Source organism: Anabas testudineus, chromosome 3 (assembly GCF_900324465.2).
Source record: "Anabas testudineus chromosome 3, fAnaTes1.2, whole genome shotgun sequence".
NCBI classification, from domain to species: domain Eukaryota; kingdom Metazoa; phylum Chordata; class Actinopteri; order Anabantiformes; family Anabantidae; genus Anabas; species Anabas testudineus.
In genome coordinates this window covers 27,510,155-27,531,364 of record NC_046612.1, presented here as the reverse complement: position 1 = coordinate 27,531,364, position 21,210 = coordinate 27,510,155, and the positions used below count along the sequence as shown (strand labels likewise).

At 40.8% G+C, this 21,210-nt stretch overlaps 3 protein-coding genes across 4 annotated transcripts in view; 2 read left to right on the top strand and 1 right to left on the bottom strand.

Moving 5' to 3' along the window:
* The window catches only part of sh3gl3a (SH3-domain GRB2-like 3a), a 34,403-nt gene extending 25,257 nt beyond the window's left edge, over nucleotides 1-9,146 (top strand). The window contains exons 6-11 of one of the 2 annotated variants that reach the window (XM_026377978.1): nucleotides 1,094-1,252; nucleotides 1,508-1,611; nucleotides 2,448-2,572; nucleotides 2,697-2,729; nucleotides 3,231-3,284; nucleotides 3,855-9,146. In XM_026377978.1, coding sequence (XP_026233763.1) covers nucleotides 1,094-1,252; nucleotides 1,508-1,611; nucleotides 2,448-2,572; nucleotides 2,697-2,729; nucleotides 3,231-3,284; nucleotides 3,855-4,057 — 678 coding nt within the window. In that variant the 3' untranslated portion in view covers nucleotides 4,058-9,146. Of the gene's footprint in view, nucleotides 1-1,093; nucleotides 1,253-1,507; nucleotides 1,612-2,447; nucleotides 2,573-2,696; nucleotides 2,730-3,230; nucleotides 3,297-3,854 lie in introns of both variants that reach the window. The other variant, XM_026377977.1, reaches the window with a different exon arrangement.
* A 1,400-nt stretch (nucleotides 9,147-10,546) lies between these two features.
* Nucleotides 10,547-11,740, bottom strand: cx36.7 (connexin 36.7). Its single transcript, XM_026378790.1, has one exon. It carries the CDS (start codon nucleotides 11,738-11,740, stop codon nucleotides 10,547-10,549), a length of 1,194 nt encoding a protein of 397 aa, XP_026234575.1.
* Nucleotides 11,741-17,130: 5,390 nt separating this feature from the next.
* Nucleotides 17,131-19,215, top strand: zgc:158785 (RING_CH-C4HC3_MARCH2_like domain-containing protein). The gene is made up of 4 exons (XM_026379120.1): nucleotides 17,131-17,288; nucleotides 17,419-17,614; nucleotides 18,725-18,931; nucleotides 19,057-19,215. The coding sequence occupies exons 1-4, from the start codon at nucleotides 17,131-17,133 to the stop codon at nucleotides 19,213-19,215; spliced, it is 720 nt and encodes a 239-aa protein (XP_026234905.1).
* Nucleotides 19,216-21,210: the final 1,995 nt, after the last annotated feature.

The following is a 21,210-nucleotide window of genomic DNA, read 5'->3' as shown; positions in this document are numbered from 1 at the left end:
CAGGAAATATGTTCACAGTGATAAACAACACAAACATATCGGAATAAACATATTTGTTTTAACATTATGTGGCTAAAGTGACAAATAATAAGTGTAACCTCTGTAGAGGAATCTAGAAAGGTCAAGGACAAAAACAGAAGTGGAAGATCTGATGAGAAGTTTCCCAGAGTTTCTTCTTTGAGAGATCAGAAGTCCAGCCAGTCAAGTCCAAGGACCTGGTTCAGCATCTGTATAAATATTATACGGCTTTAAAGTCTCATCATAGTGCAGCTCATTTGAAAACTGATAATAATATGTTGGTGTGGTCGAGCAATATGGTTTTTCAATGGCTGATCTAGATCTTTAGAAAGCAGCTCTTTTTGTATCAGATAAATTACACCAATTGAATAATTTAAAATATTTGAAATCATCCATCCACACTGTCAAAAGGGCACTGAAGCCAATTCCAGCTGTGATTGGTCGAGAGCCACAGTCCCGGGTCACCTGTGTCTCACAGGACAGATGTGAATAACTTTGAAAATCAAAAAATAGCACTTCAGTAACAATAGCATTCAGAATCTGGTTATAAACATTAAAAAACAATTTGTAGAGCATCAACAAGAATACCTGATGAAATGTTTTTAATTGGTTTTGTGGGTGTCCCTGATAAATTGACACGGAGTGAAACTTTACAGCAAAGCCACAGCATAAACTCAATATCTTCCTTTGATTAAAACTAAATTTACATGAAAAACATAGTCACATTGAATTCAAGACGTTTATGAACTTTAATAACGTGAAGAAATGAGTGATTGTTACTGACTGATCCTCTGTCGCTGCTGCTGGACAGCGACTGCTGTTTCTATTTCCTCTGAAATAGAAGAATGCAGATGTTAAAAAATGAAAACTGAAAAATTACATGGTGCTTTAATTAACACATTGCAGAGGTGACGTCACATGGCATTGCTCCCTCTTGCTCTACAGTTCTCACCTGGATGTGTTCCTGACCTGGGTATCAATGTGACACTGATTAGTTTAACATGAACTGGTACTCTATGGTAGTAATGAAAAGGTCATACAAAAAAACTATATATTGACATTGTCCTGTTTGCAGCATCACCTGAAGAAGCTGGAGGGCCGCCGGTTAGACTTTGACTATAAGAAGAAGCGTCAGGGAAAGATCCCAGATGAGGAAATCCGGCAGGCTGTGGAGAAGTTTGAGGAGAGCAAAGATCTGGCTGTGAGGAGCATGTTCAACTTCCTAGAGAATGATGTAAGTTATTATCCTGCACAGCAGCCAGTGGAAGCAAACTCCTCAGCTAATATAAGATAGATTGGTCACCAGTCTCCTTAGTGATTTATAACTGATGCAAGTTCTGTGCCCTTCAGTCAGGGTAGTAACACTCATAAATGTTTAACGAAAACAGAAACGAAAAAGATTGCCTGACCTAACATTACACATCATTGAGTTTGCCTGGTACATCGTGAAGGCACCGTGTTTGTTGATGTTTGCTTTCTTGGCCAACAGGTGGAGCAGGTGAGCCAGCTGTCAGCACTGATCGAGGCGGCTTTGGAGTACCACCGGCAGTCGAATCAAATCCTGGAGGAGCTCAGCGGAAAGCTGCAGAAGAGGTAAGAAAGGCGACCAGTTGTACCTGAGGCTGCACTTCACTCTGCTGTCAGTAATTACTTTGCAGATTTCATCCTCTGTGGAACAGTCACAGTCTCACCGAGTTTTTGCTGCTTAAAAATGAATTTCACTCTGAGTGGTTGTGAGATTAAAAGTGCAGATGTCAGTGGTGACGACAGCTCTTAAAAACACTTCATCTTGACAACTTCATTAAAGTTATTCACACAGTTATCAGGGTGGAAGTAAATGTGGCCTAAACTCTATTTGCAATATTTATTCTTTTCCTACAATCCAAAACATACAGATATGGGTGTTTTAAAACAGACAAAGCGAGCAACTCATTATCTTTTTTGATCTACCACATAAGTTGTTTGTAATTAGCTTCACAGGTTTCTTTACACTTGTAATCAGTCAGTCTGTCTATTTAAAGGGTGAGAGTGGTCACTGTGCTGTTCATGGAGTGTACCACACTGAACATGAACCACAGAAAACTAAAAAAAAGAGAATTGTCTCAGGAGATTAGAAAAAAAGATAGGCAAACATGGTAAAGATAAAGACTGTGAGACCATCTCCAAGCAGCTTGATGTTCCTGTGACTATGATATATATTATGTATATTTCTATAATTATTTACTAACAAATCAAATGCCAGGGTGTTTTAGAGGTTTATTTTTGCCCCTATTGCCCCTAAATAGCTAAATCAGTCCTCCCTGGCTTCTTCTGGAGTAACTTTCCAGACAGTTGGCATGAAAGTTTTTTCTGGTGTTTTTTTTTTTTTTTTTTTTTTTTTAACTTACAACAAACACACTGTCCAATTCTCTGTTGTTTTGTCACGGCAGGGTTTCCACTGCCAGCAGCCGGCCCAAGAGAGAATTCAAACCAAAGTCCATCAGGAGCAGCATTGAGACGCTGGACAACAATCAGCACAACGGCCTGTGCTACAGCTCCTCGTTCAAATCCACTGGTACAGATGCCACACATCTGTCTTTATTTCATCAACATCTGTGTTGTTGCTTTCTTTTTCTCTGTCAGCTCCACCTTCATTGTTTGAGTTGTAGCATATACTTTTTTTCTGTTATTCCCTACAGATATCCAGATCAACCACACATTCAATGGGAAAAGTAGGTATTCCTTTATACCATGTTATAAAAAACAAAAATAACTAGCTATCATATTACTGTAATGGTTATTTATATGGTTATTTATATCAGTAAAGTAAATTATCAGGCAATTGCGTCCTGTGATTTAATGCTCAGTGCTGGGCTCACTTCACTGGCTCTGTGTCAAATACATGGCTGTGTGTGACTTCAGGCTTAAATATAATATCTAGCGTTGCCTTTATGGAGACGTTGGATTACATCTGCTCTGGGATGTGGCAAAAAGCACAATTTAACCTCCTTGAAATTGGAATCAAAAGAAGCTATACATCCACTCCTGATCCAGGGCATTATGGCTGAAAATACGCTGCCACCCTCTACTGGTAAAAGTCAGACACAACTAGTGCACATGCAGTTCACTGTTTCTTCTGCAGGTACATTGATGATTTCTTCATTGCATACTGAGTGTGTACATTGTTTTGTGTTGGTTCACCTTGTCCCCATTTGTCTTTACATCTCACCCAGCTGATCACATAGCCTCTGTCCCACTGTCATGGCCCGAGAGCCCCATTACCAATGGTAATATTCACCGTGAGTAACACACACTGTCAGCATCTTTTGTAACCTTGAAAATTCTTTTCACATCTCAGGTTATTTATAAGTAGGTAGTTTACTGAATTGTCATGGAGATGACTCTGTTTGTCTTGAGTGAATGTAAGGTCCCTCGAGGTTCACTTTCTTGTTTTCTTCAGAGCTATATCTCCAAGTCTTCAGCAGAGGATTGCGTTAGCTCATAAAGCTGAAATAAACACTTACTTTTGGTATTTTAACCACACTTTTCAGCTACATGCAGATGCTTCATATTATTATAGAGTACTGACAACTAAGCACTCCATCTATCAAAGTCCTCTTACCAGGACTTTCTGGACTTTCAACCGTGGACAGTATCATGATCTTCATATAGGTACAGTTTGCTCTTTTTAGTCACAGCAGGTGAAATATATTCAGACATTTTAATGATCAACATAAATCAACGAAAAATGCATTTATGGATGATGAAAGCTGTCATTGATTTCATAAATGTGCCTCAGTGAAGTTATTGATTTAATCCTTTAAAAATCTGCTGCTGGCTGCTGTGTTTGGTTGCAGAGTCAGAGGTGTTGGACCAACCGTGCTGTCGCGCCCTCTACGACTTTGAGCCAGAGAACGAAGGAGAGCTGGGCTTCAAGGAGGGCAACATCATTATCCTCACCAACCAGATAGATGAGAACTGGTATGAGGGCATGATCAATGGCGAATCGGGCTTCTTCCCCATCAACTACGTGGAGGTCATCGTCCCCCTCCCTCAGTGAGGACCAGCACTCGGAGTCCACCACAGACTCCATCTTGCTCATCACACTCAGCCTCTGTCCTCAGCTTGACCTGGGCTTGAAAATACACGGGGCTGGATCAGCCTGAAGCTGAGAAAAATATTCCGCCTACTGATTTTTTTCCCCAAGCCAGAGAGGTAGTAGTTTTGTCCCAAGTCGACTCAACATCCAGTATCACTATTCTTGTTCTGTTGATATTTTCAGATACAGCCAACTGAACCCAAGCCATTGAAGGGGGAACTCTGCCCAGCTAGAACCTTTGTATTCCTTGGGTCTGACCAGGGTGAAAGTGTCGCGCAGTCATCCGACACTGTCATCAATCCTGTCAGGCCTTCAGATGACACTGCTTCCTCTTTATCCTGACAGAAGTCTGTCTGCCTTTGCCCTCTTACCACAAGACTACCTTTGTTTGCAGTCCACCACTGGACATCATGACTATATTGTTAAACCACTACAAACAAACAAGATGCTTTTATTTCCATTATAGACACATTAGGACTATTACATACAGTATATTTAAGGGTATTTTTTAATCTCACAATCTCAAAATTGCCATATAGTTACCCTAAAATAATGCTTTTCTGCCTCTGCAGCTTTCGTTTGCAGCACTCATGGCAATGAACTGATGCCCAACTTGGCTGCTGTAGTTGCAGATTCCTCGGATGTTGTGTTTTGTATTTTTAAAGCATTTTATATTCTGTTACTATCCAAAAACAAGCCACGTTTTCTAAGTGCTTACAATGCCTTATGATGTGATAACAGAGTTCAAGGGTAATTCTGGTGTATTACAACTTTGTTCTTGTTCTTTTGACCATTGTTTGTGTCAGTGTTTCTAATTTTGCACTTAGTACTTTAAATGCTGATATTGGGGAAATGTTGAAGTTGCATAAAAGAAGTCGCCATTAAAACAGTTTTTAAAGTAGTAGTGTAGTGGTAAACCCACCAAAACAAGCACCAATTACCATGTGCAGTTCATCTTAGTTCCTTAAAGTGTTTGCACATCTTTCAGCTCATTGGTTTTACAGCCTGCAACTTGGTGCTTGTGGCCAGACCTTTTGTGTGTAATGCTCATGCCCAGGACTAGATTATTTCCAAGCCCCTCTCTCCTCTATGTGTAATCAATACTTGGTGGGGCTTTTACATTGCTTGTACTACACCCGCTGTAGCTTTGTGTTCTTCACTCTTCTTTTCTGAGCACCTGATTTCTGATGACTGGCCACTGTTAAAGTTCACTGGGAAGAGGCTAACTAGATGTTGCAGGCCCATGACAGATCATGTTGTATCGTCCATGATATATTTTTACATTTCCTCCCCTTGATGAGAATTTCATGTTTTCCTTCGTGCTATAAAGTGGAAGTCAAGCCGTACAAGATGGTGAAAGAAAACAGGCAAATGGTAAACTGTGGGCCACATATACAGCTTTGGAGGAAATGTTTCATTGATGTTTAGTTTTATTTTGTTCTGACCAGACAACACTGACTGTGTTTTCTTGACTTTAAACACTGTGCTGCCGTCATATTGTTATTTATATTGTTACTGTGAAAATACTGTAAAGTACTGATATGGTTTCAAGTCTATACTGCCAAGTAGTATGATTAGAAAAACAAACTCACAAATATGATTAAAAAGTTGTGACAATTTGTATTTTTGACAGATCGTTCTGTCAGCTTATTATTATACTTGCGGCAGCAGGAGGCAGTTTTTTCCCCTTTTGGCGGACGGGAAACCAAAATGGAGCTAAAAGAAGAATGACAGGAAAGGTGACTCCAAATATATTGCTCAGTTTCTGCTAGATGCATTAAAAGGAAGATTTAGGCAGACCTAAAGTCATAGAGGAACATTGTCGAGAAAAAAGCTGCCAGTTGTTAGCTGTTCTGTGTTCTTGGAAAGAAAAGTGAAGAGAAAAGGGTAAAATGACTGCTGTCATTTGTAAACATCCATTAAAGTTTACAGGTGGACCTGATTTAACTTTGACCTACCTCACTCGTCATAGCCATGCTTGCTTGTTGTGCAATTGCAGGTGCACACACTGCGTCATAGCCATGCTTGCTTGTTGTGCAATTGCAGGTGCACACACTGTTTACAACCTGTCTGATGGTCTGACACCTCCTATTTCTTAATCTTGGACATTTAACCAGCGTTGCCTAACCTCAGCAACTACTGTGGTGACTCCAGTGATAAAGGCAAAGAAACTACATCCATCCATTATCTAACTAAGGTTCACATGGGGAGGTGGAGTGGAGATGATCCCACCTGTAATTGAGTGAGGGGGGGGGGGAGTACATCGAAAAAGCCACATGTTTAAACCCATGACCTTGTAGGTGGTGCTAACCCCTTCATCGTCCCATTGCCCCATGAAAAAAATGAGATTCTTTCCCACGTTGTGATAAACCAGAATTATCCTTTAAAATATGGATTGAAACATTTGAAGAATGTTGGTTCTTGCTCGATGGCACTCTTCCTTTCCACACAGACATTCCATTGCTATTTATTTGAGACTTGTTTTAAGTATTTTGTGAAAATTTCAAGCCACAGCTCTTGAGCAGTGATCATAGCTAACTCACAGTAGCACCACAGTAGACAGTATGTGACTCCTCCGTTAGGTCTTGTGTTGTAACCCTGTAACCTCTCCTTAACTGACTTTGCCTGTTTGCCTGCATTGCTCTTAAGTGTCACCCGGAACACATCTTTATGACGACGAATTGAACTCCATGTCTCTGAATGTCCCTCTGTCTCTCTGTTTACATGCTCTGACCTGTTGTCACATGATGCAAGGACTGTGCCGCCTACTCTGCGTCAGATAGAGATGATGGTATCACACATGTGAAAGTGCTTTTTGGAAATGTCGTCTATATTGCACTGAAGCTTTAGAATCTACCTGCCACTTATGTTTAATGATGTGCACCTTTTTGTTTGTTCATGTTTTGTTGTTCACATCTTCATCGTTGCACTTTGTGAATCACTACCATGTCAGATATAGACGTGAAGTCAAATTGGTAAAATAGACACTTAGAATTATATAATCATGGATGTTCTTGTACTGTGTTCTATCCAGTTCACACTCTCAGTTATTGTAATGTAGGTTGGACGTGTGATGGTATCCCATCTTAAATCAGACAGTCTGTAGTAGTAGGTGATGCTGTGACCAGCCAGTGATTTGCCACAGTCTGAGTGAAGGCGTGCAGTTAACTGTGTGGCTGTGCTGATGTTGGTGGAAGAAGAGCCATCGCTGTGAGAGTCCATAACACAGCTTGACAGCCTGACGATCAGCCGTTGTCTCTCTTCTCCTAGATATAGAGTGGTCAGGTAAAATCCACAGTCATGCATCATCTTGTTTGATACATTTGTTTGATTATATTTTAGTGAAAATACAAAACTCCTTCTAGCCATATTAACCAGTTTACTGAGTAAATTCAGGTAATCTAAATTTCCACAGCACAAAGTGCATCGGCAGAGGGATCTTAGACTCACCAGTCTGCTTCCCCAGGAATACTGTTTTCTTTCACCAGTCTGTTCCAGCTGACACACCTTGTTACACAGAGGTTTTACATGAAAAGCTTCCCAGGTACTTGCAGAGCTTAGAGTTGAAAGTTTTCCAAATAATTCTCTCCGTTAACAATGTGAAGTCACTGATATTTGAAATGAATCTGGCTGACATGTCAACACAAAAGACAGGGAACATGAAAATAAAATAAAAAAAATTAAAATAAAGTTGTATGTAGATAAGATTGTACATGCCTGTGTACATATGTGTAAGGTAAACTACAATTCCCATTGTGCATTTTGGTGAGAAACATCCAAATACAGCTTCAGTTTAAATTTATGTGTAGTGATTTGGCAGATGTTTGTTGTTTTTAATCCAAAGCAACTTAAACGAGAGGTATAAGTGGAGCGAAAAGTGCCCGGTGATACAATGGTTCAGTTACATGAGATGCGAGTGCCAGGCAGAGAAGAATCTCTCTACTGGTAGGCTGTCGCTCATTAGCAACAGGTATTATAGTATTTACATCCATCTACCGTGCCACAGTGACCGACAGAATATGCCATCTCACGCTGGTCCTAACACAAACTAGGGCCACAGAGTAACGTTTCTGTGTTGACTAGTGCACCACCTGTTAGGCTACAGTCCCTGCACTTTCAGCTGGGCTTTTACTTTGAAAAATGTAACAAAGTATTACGGTTCATTGACAGTGTTCAAAAAGCAGAAGTGACTGGGATTAATTAGTGAATGAAATCAGTATTTCTGTTTAGCAGACAACAACACTGTTGTTTTTACTGATGGAATTAGCACTGTGGAAATGTACATTACACTGACTTTAACATGAGTTATCAAAGTACCAGTGATTCCACCTAACTGCAGCGTTGCTTTTATTGACTCCACCATGATTTGAACTCCACCTTTTGAGAATTTATGGTACTCTGATAATCTCATTGTGATTCCACTGAGACCTGTGTCTGTTTCCTTAATTAGATTTAATGCACACAGGGAAGACTACTCAAAATGTACTCGATGGTCTACGTTCTACTTTAAACAATGTAATAGAGACAAAATGTATTGGATACTTAATGTTAGCCTGCAACTGCTTCAGTGTTCACCATGTTGCATGATGATTTTTTTAATCTAAAGATAGTACTCTTAGCACTGGGTGCTGTCTGCAACAACGTCACAACACATCACAGAAAGAAATGTCCATATGATGGTTAAATCCTGCTTTCAGTCTTCAGAGACAACAGATTTCTTTTACACAACTGCAACCTGGTTGCAGTTAAGAGTTAAAACTAAATGCAGGATTAGTCTGTTTTTGTTGTGTTAGGTTCTGCGGTTAGCTCCACAGTGTGAATGACTCGATACACTAAAACAAGATCTCATCGCTGTACCTCAGTTTGCCTTTGCAGTCCGCAAAAATCTCTCCTCTGTATTCATTTTGCAACCAATGTCTAGGCAAGGGAAACTGGCTGTGCGGTTGTGCATTTTCTTTGTTCAGGAGCTTAAGTTATGTAAAAGGCATTTTATAGATGTTGTAAATGAATATATTAATAAATATATTGGGTAAATAAATGATGATGCAAATATTGAGATACCATCCACGTGTGATTTGTTTATGTTGCATCTTGAATTACAGCTATTACAATTACAGTACGACCAAAAAGACGTGGACACACCCGTCTATATGGGCTGCTCTCAGTTCCAGGAACACTGAGATCACCCAATATCAATGTTGAACCTTCCTAGTGGTGTCTGAATGGCAGCAAATCCCTACAGCAGGTTCAGCATCTGGTTGAGGCAGCAGCAGATTGATGCCCATAGTTTAAGAATGACATGTTCATGCTAGCTGTGGCCAAAAAAACATTACCTTAACGTAGTAGGTAAGGGCTATTGCTTGAGTAGTTTCTGGCCAATTTAATACTGCATTTTTTTTTGTTATTGTTTGAAAACCATTCAAATTAAATGATAAGTAAAGATTCAACCGGCCACAACTCATCCAGCCTGTAATGAGAAGCAACAAGTAGGCATTGCTCTTCATCTAAAGGAGGTATTTCACTGTGCACCAACCATCCTTGTACAAAGCCAAAACGTAAGCTGTGTTGTACATTTTTACTGTCTTTAGAATACATGGACCGCACTGATGTACTACTGGTTTTGTGTTGTGAAACCTGCTGCTGCCTTCTATGGAAAACTAATTTCAACAAATAACTGTAAACAATCCACCATTTGAGAATAAAATAATGTTTTTTGGTGTAGTATAATTTCTTTTTTTCTTCGATCCTCTCCCATTTATTATCCAACTCCTCAGATTTGTTTGATTTGAAGAGGTTGATCCCTAGATTGGGAACCACTTTGAACTCATGCTCATTAAAAAAAATATATGATACATAATCTGTGATAACTACCTTCATGAAGTTCTAATGTTCAGTGTGTATTCACATTATTTTGAACATTGAATATTCAAATGTGTTTTTATTATTTTTGTAAGTGTCAGAGATACAGATGGGCAGGAGAAACATTCAACAGACGTCTCCTTTCAGTCTAGGGATTGTGAGATTATACATGTATAAAAAGCAGAACATGGATCTTCCCTCACATCAACATAATAAACCCAAGTCTCCTCAATGACCATCAACACTGTTTAACTGCTTGTAAATAAACAACAACTCTGCGAAGGCAGGGTTTACTGCAGGGCAGCTGCATTAGACTGCATCAGTTCAAGATAGGTTCACGTCAGAAATATGTTAACTCAAAAAAGTCCAGAACCCCCCTGAACGGTTTGTATTGCAATTACTTTGAAGCTGAAATAGTAAAACTGAATGGTCTGATTCTGATTGATGGAGCCCGTCTGCAGGGACATACAACTAAGTAAGAAAATGTGTTTTGTTCTAATTTGGGTGAAACTTTAACTTGCACATTTAGCTATTTACCCTTTGAATTTCAAAGTGAGATCCATGTGTCCAGAGAAATAAAAACCTTGTAGACTAAATCCAGACCTCAGCACTCCTCTTCTTGAACCCTCTGGCCTCCCGCTTACTCTTCAAAGGTTGCCTCTCCCTTTTTTGGGAGTCCTGCTGCTTAGTTTGCTCCGATCTACTCTCCCTGATCTCCTTGGGCTCCCTCATCTTTCCACAGTTCACAGCACAGGTCCAGTTAGGCTGGTGACCCACCACCAAGTCCAGGGTTGGCAGTGAAGTAGTGCTAATCACATCCCTGAAGCCTAAAGAAGATGTAAGAGAAGGGCTGTCTGGAGGGAAGGTTTCATACCCATCCCTCATACCTGGGCAACCTCCCCACGATCCTCTGTCCCTGAGTTTCACCACCTGCCGGATCTTCTTCCAACCCAGGTGGTTGAGCTCTAACAGGTTAAGAAGGATACAGAAAACTCCCACACAAAACATAAAGAGTAAGAAGATAGTCTTCTCTGTGGGCCTGGAGACATAGCAGTCCACTGGCTGGCTGCAGGGGGCTGAGGTGCAAAGGAAGTGGATGGGCACCTGAAAGCCAAACAGCTTCCACTGGGCAAGGACAAAGCCCACCTCCAGAATAGCTCGTAAACACACATGGAAGACGTAACATTTGGACAGAACCCCTCCAGAAACCACATGACCCTCTGCACTGCCCTTTCTGAGGGCCTGATTTAAGGACACCATTTTGTTGGGGTCTCTCTTCTCAAGGATCTGGACTGGGATGCCCTCCAGCACATCTGCCAGGCTGTGACCTAGATGCTTATGGGAACGGATGGAACAACTGTCTGAGTCACAGCTCCGATCATATGCCTCCTGTCCACTGTCTTGCCTTACATCTGGCCCTCCTTGCTCTGGGATATCACCCAGTCCTTTTCCCTGCCTCTGGGTGGTATTGTGAGGCAGCTTGGACAGGTTGTGCCACGTGTAGATGATAAAACAGAGAGATGGCGTGGAGACGCTAATAATGTGAAACACCCAGAAACGAGGTTGCGAGATGGGTGCAAATGCATCGTAGCAGACAGTGGAACATCCTGGCTGTAGCGTGTTGCACACAAACATCTCCTGCTCGTCGGTGTACACATCCTCTGTTGCCACTGCGACAATGAGCAGCCGGAAGATGACCATGACGGTAAGCCACAGACGACCAATCATGGTGGAGTGCTGGTGGACAGCATCCAGGAGACGTTTGAGCAGGGTCCACTCCGTCATGGTGGCCTGAGGCTTCTAGCTGCCTCAAGCAGGGATGAGCTGCCTGAAGTAGAAGAGTCTCCTCTAGCCTGATCCACCTCTCCTTCTCCCAAACTCCGACACGTCTAAACTTGTGGATTTCCTTAAACTTTAAAGAGTAATCTGGTCTAGGTTACACTGTCCCACCTAATCTTGGAGCCATTTAGGTGCTGTTCTTGGGTTTAGTAATTCTAACAGCTCTTACTTCTCATCTCTGATTCTTTCTACAATCACAGCACGTACTTTCCTAGAATGAAGGCTAGACATCCTCTCAGCCTGAATGTTTGCTGCCTTTAGAGCAGTGAAACCATCATAAGAGAGAGCCATCCCAGCCTTCAGAGATAAGGATGTCCACTTGACATGAGTCACTTGGCGGGTACACTTCTCTCTTGTCATTAGGATCCATTTTAAAAGTGAGAGACATCACCCTTCCTCTACTGGAGGACCTGCTGATAATACCAGCTGCATTCTTCACTGATTAATGGACTCTTCCATTAATGGACAGGCGTATTTTAAAAGATGAGCAGTCTAGAAGAACATGCTCACTCTTAGATTCTCAGAACACTTTGACATTGTTGTACAAAAAAAAAAAAAAAACACAAAAAACATGGAGTTTGTGTTGGGATGCATGGATGACCAAAATAATTCAGAAAAGAGGTGCAGATGAGTGAAATGAGGCTGGTGTCTGTTCCAGGGCTTTTATGAATGCTCCTCTCCAGCCACTTGCCAATTCTCTTATCTGTGTTTTAAAAAAAGACCCTTGAAAGGTCTGCTAGCATCAAATCTTTCTGTCCCTCAGATAAAACACTCACTGACCCCTTTCCTTTCTTCAAAACATTCCTGGCAAACCCCATCTGAGGGTCAGGGCTCTGCCCATGTTCTATTTAGGACTTGAACAGAAACGTCTGGTGTTGCAATAGAGTAAATCTAATTTAACTCCCACTCTTTTTCTTGTCAGCCATGAAGCTAAGGAGACACTGTCTAAAAGTGCAGATCCCTTTTAACATTAGTTGAAACATTTTTTATCAGATGTCTAACATTCAAAGTTTTGTGCTCTTTCCAACATTCGTACACACAAACAAAATATAGCTTTATTTAGTATGTCTTTATTTTCTAAAACAAGGGATTTTACACAGTCACAGTCACAGTTCTAATGTGTATGTTTGTTCTTCCCAAATCTATGATCATTAGTCTCTGGAAACAGATCAGTGGCATTCAGCCAGAGGAGGTTTTGAGAAAAACCTTTCACCATTAAAGACTTTAATTGTGATTCAATGTTGGAGCAGGTGTTGCAGTGTCACTAACATGATGATGATGGGATACAGGTAACTCATCAAGCACATGTGGGAGTTAATGTCCAGACAGCCTCCTACAGTGCTTTTGTCTGCTATCGATCTAGACTAAGGCACACGCAGGATTAACATCTTTTAATGGCTGTAAAGGGACCTGATGAAGCGAGTGATCAATAGAGAGTGGCCTCCTAAGCAGGATTAGTGAGGGCCTCATCCACATCTGACACAAAGCAACAGTAGGACGGAGAGTTGAAAGTTCTGTCAATCACAAATAGTGCTTGACTACAGCCCAGACACAACATCAGCTGACTCAGACCTGCAGTGTCCAGGGCCGCACCCCAGTCCCAGCAGCAGACACGACAGGAAGTGGGGTGGGGGGAGTGTATAGATGTTTTTATCCAGTATGTCTGGGGCTCTGCGTGCTACTGTCCCACAGCCGTCAAAGGAATTCTTTACCCGCTCAATCTGTTCATGAAGGAATGCCCAGTGATGTGCATTCACCCCTGGGCTTTGTCAGGAGCGGTCTGGGAATGAATAACAGACAGGATTAGAAAGAAAAGAGAGAAAGAGAGACACCGGTGCTCTAGCAGTCACAGAAAGTCCTGCTCTCCTATGCTTGGCAGTTGTTTTTCAGGAGGACTTTTGTCTGAGCTAATGTGTAGAAAGACCATAAATATGAATGGAAGGGTTTCTTTTATAACACACACTGAGCTTCTCATCTGCTCCACTTTCCACATGTCTGGTGGTGGAAAATGTCCTTACTGCACGGCTGAGGTGGGACACTGGCTATACACTGGCTCTGTGTTGTGTTACCCTCGCTATTTGATACTGTAGCTACTCGTTTATTAACAGACTGTTTTGAGGTTTTGACAACCATGTTCTTCTATCCTAAACCAATTCTGAAGCTGTTTATTTGATTTGAATACTGTTTAAGAGTCCCAAATGTCCTGTGTTCCCAGAAACAACAGGTAGTAGCAAAGTTTTGTGCTTTTCTCACATTCAATGCACCTAGAAGTGTACGTGTTTCTTTTAGTAAGTACATAAAGTAATAATAAAAAAAACTTTTGAGAACATGAGCATGATATCTAAAATCAGTCCACTTCACTGTACCCTGCTTTGATCCTCTATACGCTCTCTCCCATTCAGGTATTACTCTAATAAAATTACAATACATAACAGGCTCAACTAAAATTATAAAGAATTTGGGGATTTTATCATCTGCAGTTCACAACATTAAATACAATAACATTAAAAGATTCAGATAATCTGAAGAATAACTGTAACTGTGTGTGTGTGTGTGTGTGTGTGTGTGTGTGTGTGTGTGTGTGTGCCTTCAGGTTGCACTACATTGAAAACTCTTCATGGGCTCACAAAGACCTCTTACACTTGGGAATTCATCTTTCCCTCATTCACTGCAAGCTGACCAGGCCTTCAGTATACCTCCTTCAGTATACTTTTTATGCCAGATGCTGTGTGGTTTCATCAGTCCACAAAACATTTTGTCAATACTGCTGTGGATTGACAACGTGCTCTTTGGCAAACTTCAGGTGTGCAGCAATGTTCTTTTTAGCATGCAACCCTTTCCTTCATGGTGTCCTGTCATAGACACCCTGCTTGTTTAATGTTTTACAAACTATAGACACACAGATGTTAGTCAGTTCCAATGATGTCTTTAAATCTTTGACTGTCTCTCAGGGTTGTTTCTTTACCCCATTGATGAGTGTTTGTTGTGCTCTTGGGGTCATTTTGACTGGCTGCTTCTTGGTAGAGTAGCCACAAGTTTCAAAGTGTCTCCATTTGTAGATTGTTTGCCTAAATTTACACTGGTGAATTTCTAAAGTTTCTGACATCACTTTGTAACCTTTTCCAGCTCTATATAAAAGATCAATTGTTCTTTTGGCTAGACATGACTTACATAATCACATTCTGTGTGCAGAGCAAAACTCAAAAGGTTTGAGTGTTCACTGTCAGTCAAAGTAGCTAACACCTGACTCCAATTAGCTTTTTTGAGGTAATCAGTGGATTCACATAGTTTTTCTACTAGTACTATGAGGTTTTTGAAACCATGGTTGTTCTCAATAAAGACTATGAAAGAATGTTTTTAAAAAATCTTTGTGTCATTATTTCAGGCACATTATATTTCTTAATACTCTTGACTTCAGATCATGTTTTATGTCAAAATTATGCAGAGAACCATGAAATGGCAAAGGGTTCACAAAGTTTTCCCTGCCACTATTATTTAATCCAGGATTCTCCTAAAATATGTACAGTTCAGACTCAAACAATTATTTTGTGCTGATTGATCTCTGTTTCTCCATACCTCCATCTGAGTCCAATCTAAGCAAAACTATCGATCAGTGTATGAGTTAGAGTATGAGGACATCTCCTCTTCGTAAACACCCAAAAACAACCAAATACAAGAACAACAATAACACAGCTCCGGTCTTCACCAGCTTACATTACCATAGCTGGGAGACCAGTGGAAGACATGCTTGGCTGCCTTCCTGGTAGGCTCTAACAGGATTAAAGGAGAGAAGGGGGGCATGGTGATGTGGTGGTCCTGCTTGGTGTAACTCAGACTGATTTGATTTCCATTTGTCTGGCCTGGCCCTTACTTTCTCCTGTCTCTAATCCCTCACTATTCTCACCACCGTCTGTCAGCCACACTAATCTGCTGGCAGGCTATAGGAGGAGAAGCTTCCACACAAACTCTAGTAAACACAGAGGGAAAGGGATGTTTTTTACTGCACCTGAGCACACTCCATCACTGAGTGTTTGGGGATTTCCAGCTGATGGTAAGACTTCTCTTACTTCATACAAAGTGTTGTTTGAAGCCTATTGGCTTAACTCAAGTGTACATGTGATTGGCTTTGAAGTCCAGTTCTGTATTTCATGTGACACTGCATGTGCTCCTGTGTTAGTGATGAACAGCATAGTGTGATCTAGTGCACATTATTTCAAACTTGGTGAGCTATATGTCGATTTGAGAAAATTCAGAAGATGAGAGAAATGAAAGACAAGAATTAACTTTTTCTGTGAACTCTAGTGCAAATGAAAGCACTGGGTGTTACCTTTCTGTTGACTCTCATAGGTGTACTTGCAGTTCAGATCTGCAAATCCCCATTTCATCAAGCAATTACTCTTTACGGTTAGTTGTAAAACTCTTATTGATGATGTCAGTGCCAATGTAGTAAAAAAATGTCAAATTTTTAAAGGAAGATTTCAAAATTCCAGAAACGAATGCTTGTATTTTGAAATGAACAACAATGAACAACAAATGGCAGGTGGTAGCACTAAAATTAAGAAGAAAGAAACTTTATTTCTATCTAGAATTTGATTTTATTGAAAAGAGGCTGAAAATGTATTTCTACACTGACATTGGTATATCTCATTTTTGTTAGTAAAAAAACCTTAAAACTGCTTTAATTGTTCTTTTTGCCACATGGGGGCAGCAGAACAAGCCATGCATCATCCAGCTATAAAGTTATAGTTAATGATCTTATCAAACGGTTGCTTTTTAGAAGCAGAAAAAATAATAAAAGCATTTAGGGACAGCGTCGTGTTTTGTGGTGTAGCAGTGTGGTGCCACTGTGCTTGTAACTATACAAGAACAAGTTACACAACACAGAATTATTTGTCATTAAATACTAAAATAGTGTATATTTGTATATATATTATATACTAAAATGTTGATATTTTAATGTGAATCATAGTTTAGTTTTTAATATAGCTAAAGTATTGTTTTAAAGAAAAGTGGGCTCTGACTGAGAGCTGCCATTCAGATTGACATGTTGAGTCTGCTTTCTGAAACAAAGTTCTATGGACTCATATTTTGGTGGAACAAAATGACAAGTCACATTTACAGTCTGGCTTGTAGTTTTTGGCCGTGTTAGTTCCTCTTTTAGAATAATGGCAGTGGATTTATAGGATGATCCATTTCTGTTTTGAATGATGAATGATGTTTTGATCCTGAATTGTGTCTTCAAATGTGTTCAGTAGATAAAATAGTGTGATAAATGGTTTAATGATGTTGTTCTTTGTGCCTGTCGCTCTCAGTCATACAGATGATCATATGAGTGAATGGCCCCTCATATATTAGACATGACAACAAAAGAGCCCCTGGGTCCATGGGTGCTGAGCCCTCTGGGGGAAACCAAGTTAATGCCTGAACACAGGCAAGAAGTAACACTCTATGACACAGACACACTCTGTGAGGAATGTGCACCAATCACTGACAGGTAACGCGTTAACACTCACTTATATATACATTAATAACACATATACATGTACACGCCACAACATCAATAAAATCAATATGTACAGCAGACAGGATCTCATACAGGTGTGTTTGTGTGTTAGTCTATGCAGTGAGGAGCTGTTCTGCAGGATCTGCCATGAAGGTAGAGCGTCAGGGGAACTGCTGTCACCCTGTGAGTGCTCCGGCAGCCTAGCCATGGTGCATCGGGCCTGCCTGGAGCGCTGGCTCACTGCTTCCAAAAGCAACCACTGTGAACTCTGCCACTACCAGTTTACACTAGAGCGGCTCCCTAAACCTCTTACAGAGGTAGGTTGTCCCAGTACACTTAATACCACGACAGCTAAGAGAGAAAATTTATTCATTTGCATGTCTTAGTCCTCCATATGTTAAGATAGGGGACCAAGACTTGCAAAAGGAAATGTGACTGTTAACCAGACATGGGCACCTGTGCATACAACTGTGTGCTCTGTTTTTTTAATGACACAGCAAGTGTCACAGCCTTTGCTGTGTTGCTGTCTTCACGTTGGTGAACCTGCTGCTGTTAGCTGGACCGCTTGTAGCCCTAAAGCCACTTAACCTGAGAGCCAGATTACATGGTGTTTGGTCCCCTCGCTGCTCTGCAGGGCACAGCAGAGGAGTGTGTATTTAGAGGCCTCCTCTAGTAGCATGTGTGGCCATGGCTAGTAATCTACTGATTAAGCACCATGTGTTCTGCCAGGTTAAGCTACACAGTGAATAGCATCAACCTGTCATCAGGGAATTTTGGACACATGCACACATGTGCACTCAAACACAGATACCATACAGAATGGTTGAAATCTTGGGGAGAAATAAGTCATCTCTGTCTGAGTCTATGTAAACTGGAGGATTTCATGTGTTTTGGCTCATTAGACTTCCCAGAAGATGACTCTGGTGACCTCATGTTGAGCACAGGTCTAATTATCCAGAATGACGGTGTGGAGCAGTGTTTATGAAGGAAAGGGGGTTTGAATTTTGAAAAGATCCAAAACGCATTGTTATATTACGCTGCCAGAAGTCTCAAGGTAAAACAAGTGAAATCAGGAGACATTACCAGTCATTGTCCTCTGTTTTGAATTTGGTACATTTGCATTTTTCTTTTACTTTTGGGCGACACCATATCGTGCACTACAGCGGGTTATTGTGATGGTAATTTGTTTCCTTTATTTTTTATAGAATTTATAGCATTTCTTTTCTCACTATTTTTTCAACACTTCTTACAATTCTTCTGCTAATAATGCTGCTGCATCCTTGGCCAAATACTACATTTTCCCAATTGTTCAATGTGTAGATCTCCATACTTGTGCTAAGCTGTCCCACCCACATTGCTCTTGATATCATTCTTGGCTTGAACTTGTGTTTAATACTGATTTCAACCCCCACCCTGCCCTCTACCAGTGGCTGTGTTCGCCATCCATGCAGCAGCAGAGGAGGACACTGTGTGGAGATGCACTCTGTTTCCTGTTCATCACACCACTGGCCAGCCTGTCAGGATGGCTCTGTGTTCAGGGGGCTGTGGACCTCTACTACACCAATGGCATGGAAGCCCTGGGGCTCCTGGTCCTCACATTGGCCCTATTTACCATATACATGTTCTGGACCATGGTATGTTCAAGGTGTATACTGCTGGTTGGCAGCTTTCATTGCTGATGAAAGTAAAATCACTGGGCAGATGTAGACAAAAACGTAAGTGCTGGTACTGAAAGGTTGTTTGTTTATTTGTTTCTTAGGTTTCTGTGCGCTATCACATGCATCTGTTCAAAACGTGGCAAGAAACCGACCAGAAAGTGCAGCTGCAGATCCCCTTGCCCAGCCACACCACTAACAACCAACAGATCCCGTCCATAAACACACCCTGCAAAGCCACCGACAAAGAGACTATGGTGTAGACTACTTTGTACAACACTGACCATACCTACTGTTTCAGGAAAGAAGGGAATGAAGTTGAAGCCAAGGTTGACTCCCTGAAGAGCCGGAGGAAAGTGACGCCAGCCTCTGCGAGCCAAGAACAGCTGCATCAAAGGAGCAGATTTCTTAGTCGGTTTTACAGGGGTGAAAACTGTCTGTAAATCAGTACAGCCGGTCTGGAAACAATGGATATATTCAATAATTCTTCAGTTAACGTTGAGAATAAGCAAATAATTTCCTGAAGATGGGGTGACAACACGTTCTGGACTAATCTATGATGATCAGTTTATTCTTCCTTGTGGAATTAATGCAAGACTTAGTGACTGTTGCACCTTGGCGCGTCAGTTAGCTCAGTTGGTAGAGCAGTCATCTATAAATCCTAGCGTGACTGGTTTGATTCCTGGTTCCTACTGCCTATACATCAAGGTGACTTGGACAAGACACCAAAACCCCACAGTGTCATCTACTGCAGCTGTCCCAATAAAGTATGTCTTTATTATACTGTTCAAAAATCTACAGTGCAACATGTTGAGTTATGATAGCAATGGAATAAATCAACCACTTTGTTCAATTCAATTTTGTTTTCATAGCACCAATTCAAAACAGAAGTCATCTTAAAGCACTTTACAGTTTAAAGTTTAAGACCTTAGAGTATAACTGTATAAAGAATTAGAAAGTAGCTCAGTGTATCCATAGAGGTCCCCCAGCAATTGTATGTTCATAATAACATATAGAGTGAAAACAATCGATCCACAACCCTGTGGTATATATAGAATCTTTAATTATATATATATATATAGACTGTATATATACAGTACTGTGCAAAAGTCTCAAACACCATTTGCTTTGTTATGAACGATTATGAACGATTATGAACGACCACTATTTATATCTCTCTCTTTTTTTTTACATTAAAAAACACATAAAGTGTTTTTTTTGGCTTTTGCCTTTCCACAAAAATAATTTCTGGTCCAGCTTTAGGCTGCAGAAGGACCAACTTGGCATCCATGTGAAGCTGCCAGATGCTGAACCACGTCCTTGCTGGACTTCTGATCTCTCAAAGAAGAAACTCTGGGAAACTTCTCATCAGATCTTCCACTTCTGTTTTTGTCCTTGACCTTTCTAGATTCCTCTACAGAGGTTACTCTTATTATTTGTCACTTTAGCCACATAATGTTTATTCTGATATGTTTGTGTTGTTTATCACTGTGAACATATTTCCTGTGTACACTAGCTGTATTCTAATTAGGTGACTACAATATAAATAGTTATAATAGCACTGCCAAACCAAAGACAAATGTAATGGTGCCTAAGACTTTTGCACAGTACTGTATAAACTATGTTTAGGTCTGGGGTTGATTAATAAGCTTGAGTGGAAGATTGCTGCTACTCCTCCACCCCGACCTGTGTTTCTAGGAACATGATAATTAATAGGATTTGGGGGGGGTTGACTCATTTAGACGGACATATTCATCCTGCTGCAGCCAGGTTTCAGTCAGACAAAATAAGTCTATTTGATGGTCAATTATCAAATCATTTACTAACAGGGATTTAGACGAGAGAGATCTGATATTTAACAGTCCACATGTGATTGTTGTCTTTTTATTTTGTTCTGAGAGAGGAGTTGTCTTTATTTGTATTAGGTTCTTATGAATCACTCCTCTTGTTGGTTTTAGATATAAATAATTTAGGTAGTCGGGGAGCAGACACTGTCTCTATGGGGTTAAGGTAGTTTTTGTTTTTGGGGGGGTGACGGCTGTAAGGAAGCTGCAGAGAGGTGTGTAAGACTGCGTCTCTGCGTCCTGGGCTCCACTCTGACATGTCAGGGTTTAGGTCGTCTAATAAACTCTGCCATATTTCTAGAGAGTTGAGACGCACCATCTAAAGTGGGATGGATGCCGTCTCTTCTAATCAGCCCAGGTTTTCTCCAAAACGTTTTCCAATTGTCTACGTAGCCCACGTTGTTTGCAGGGACA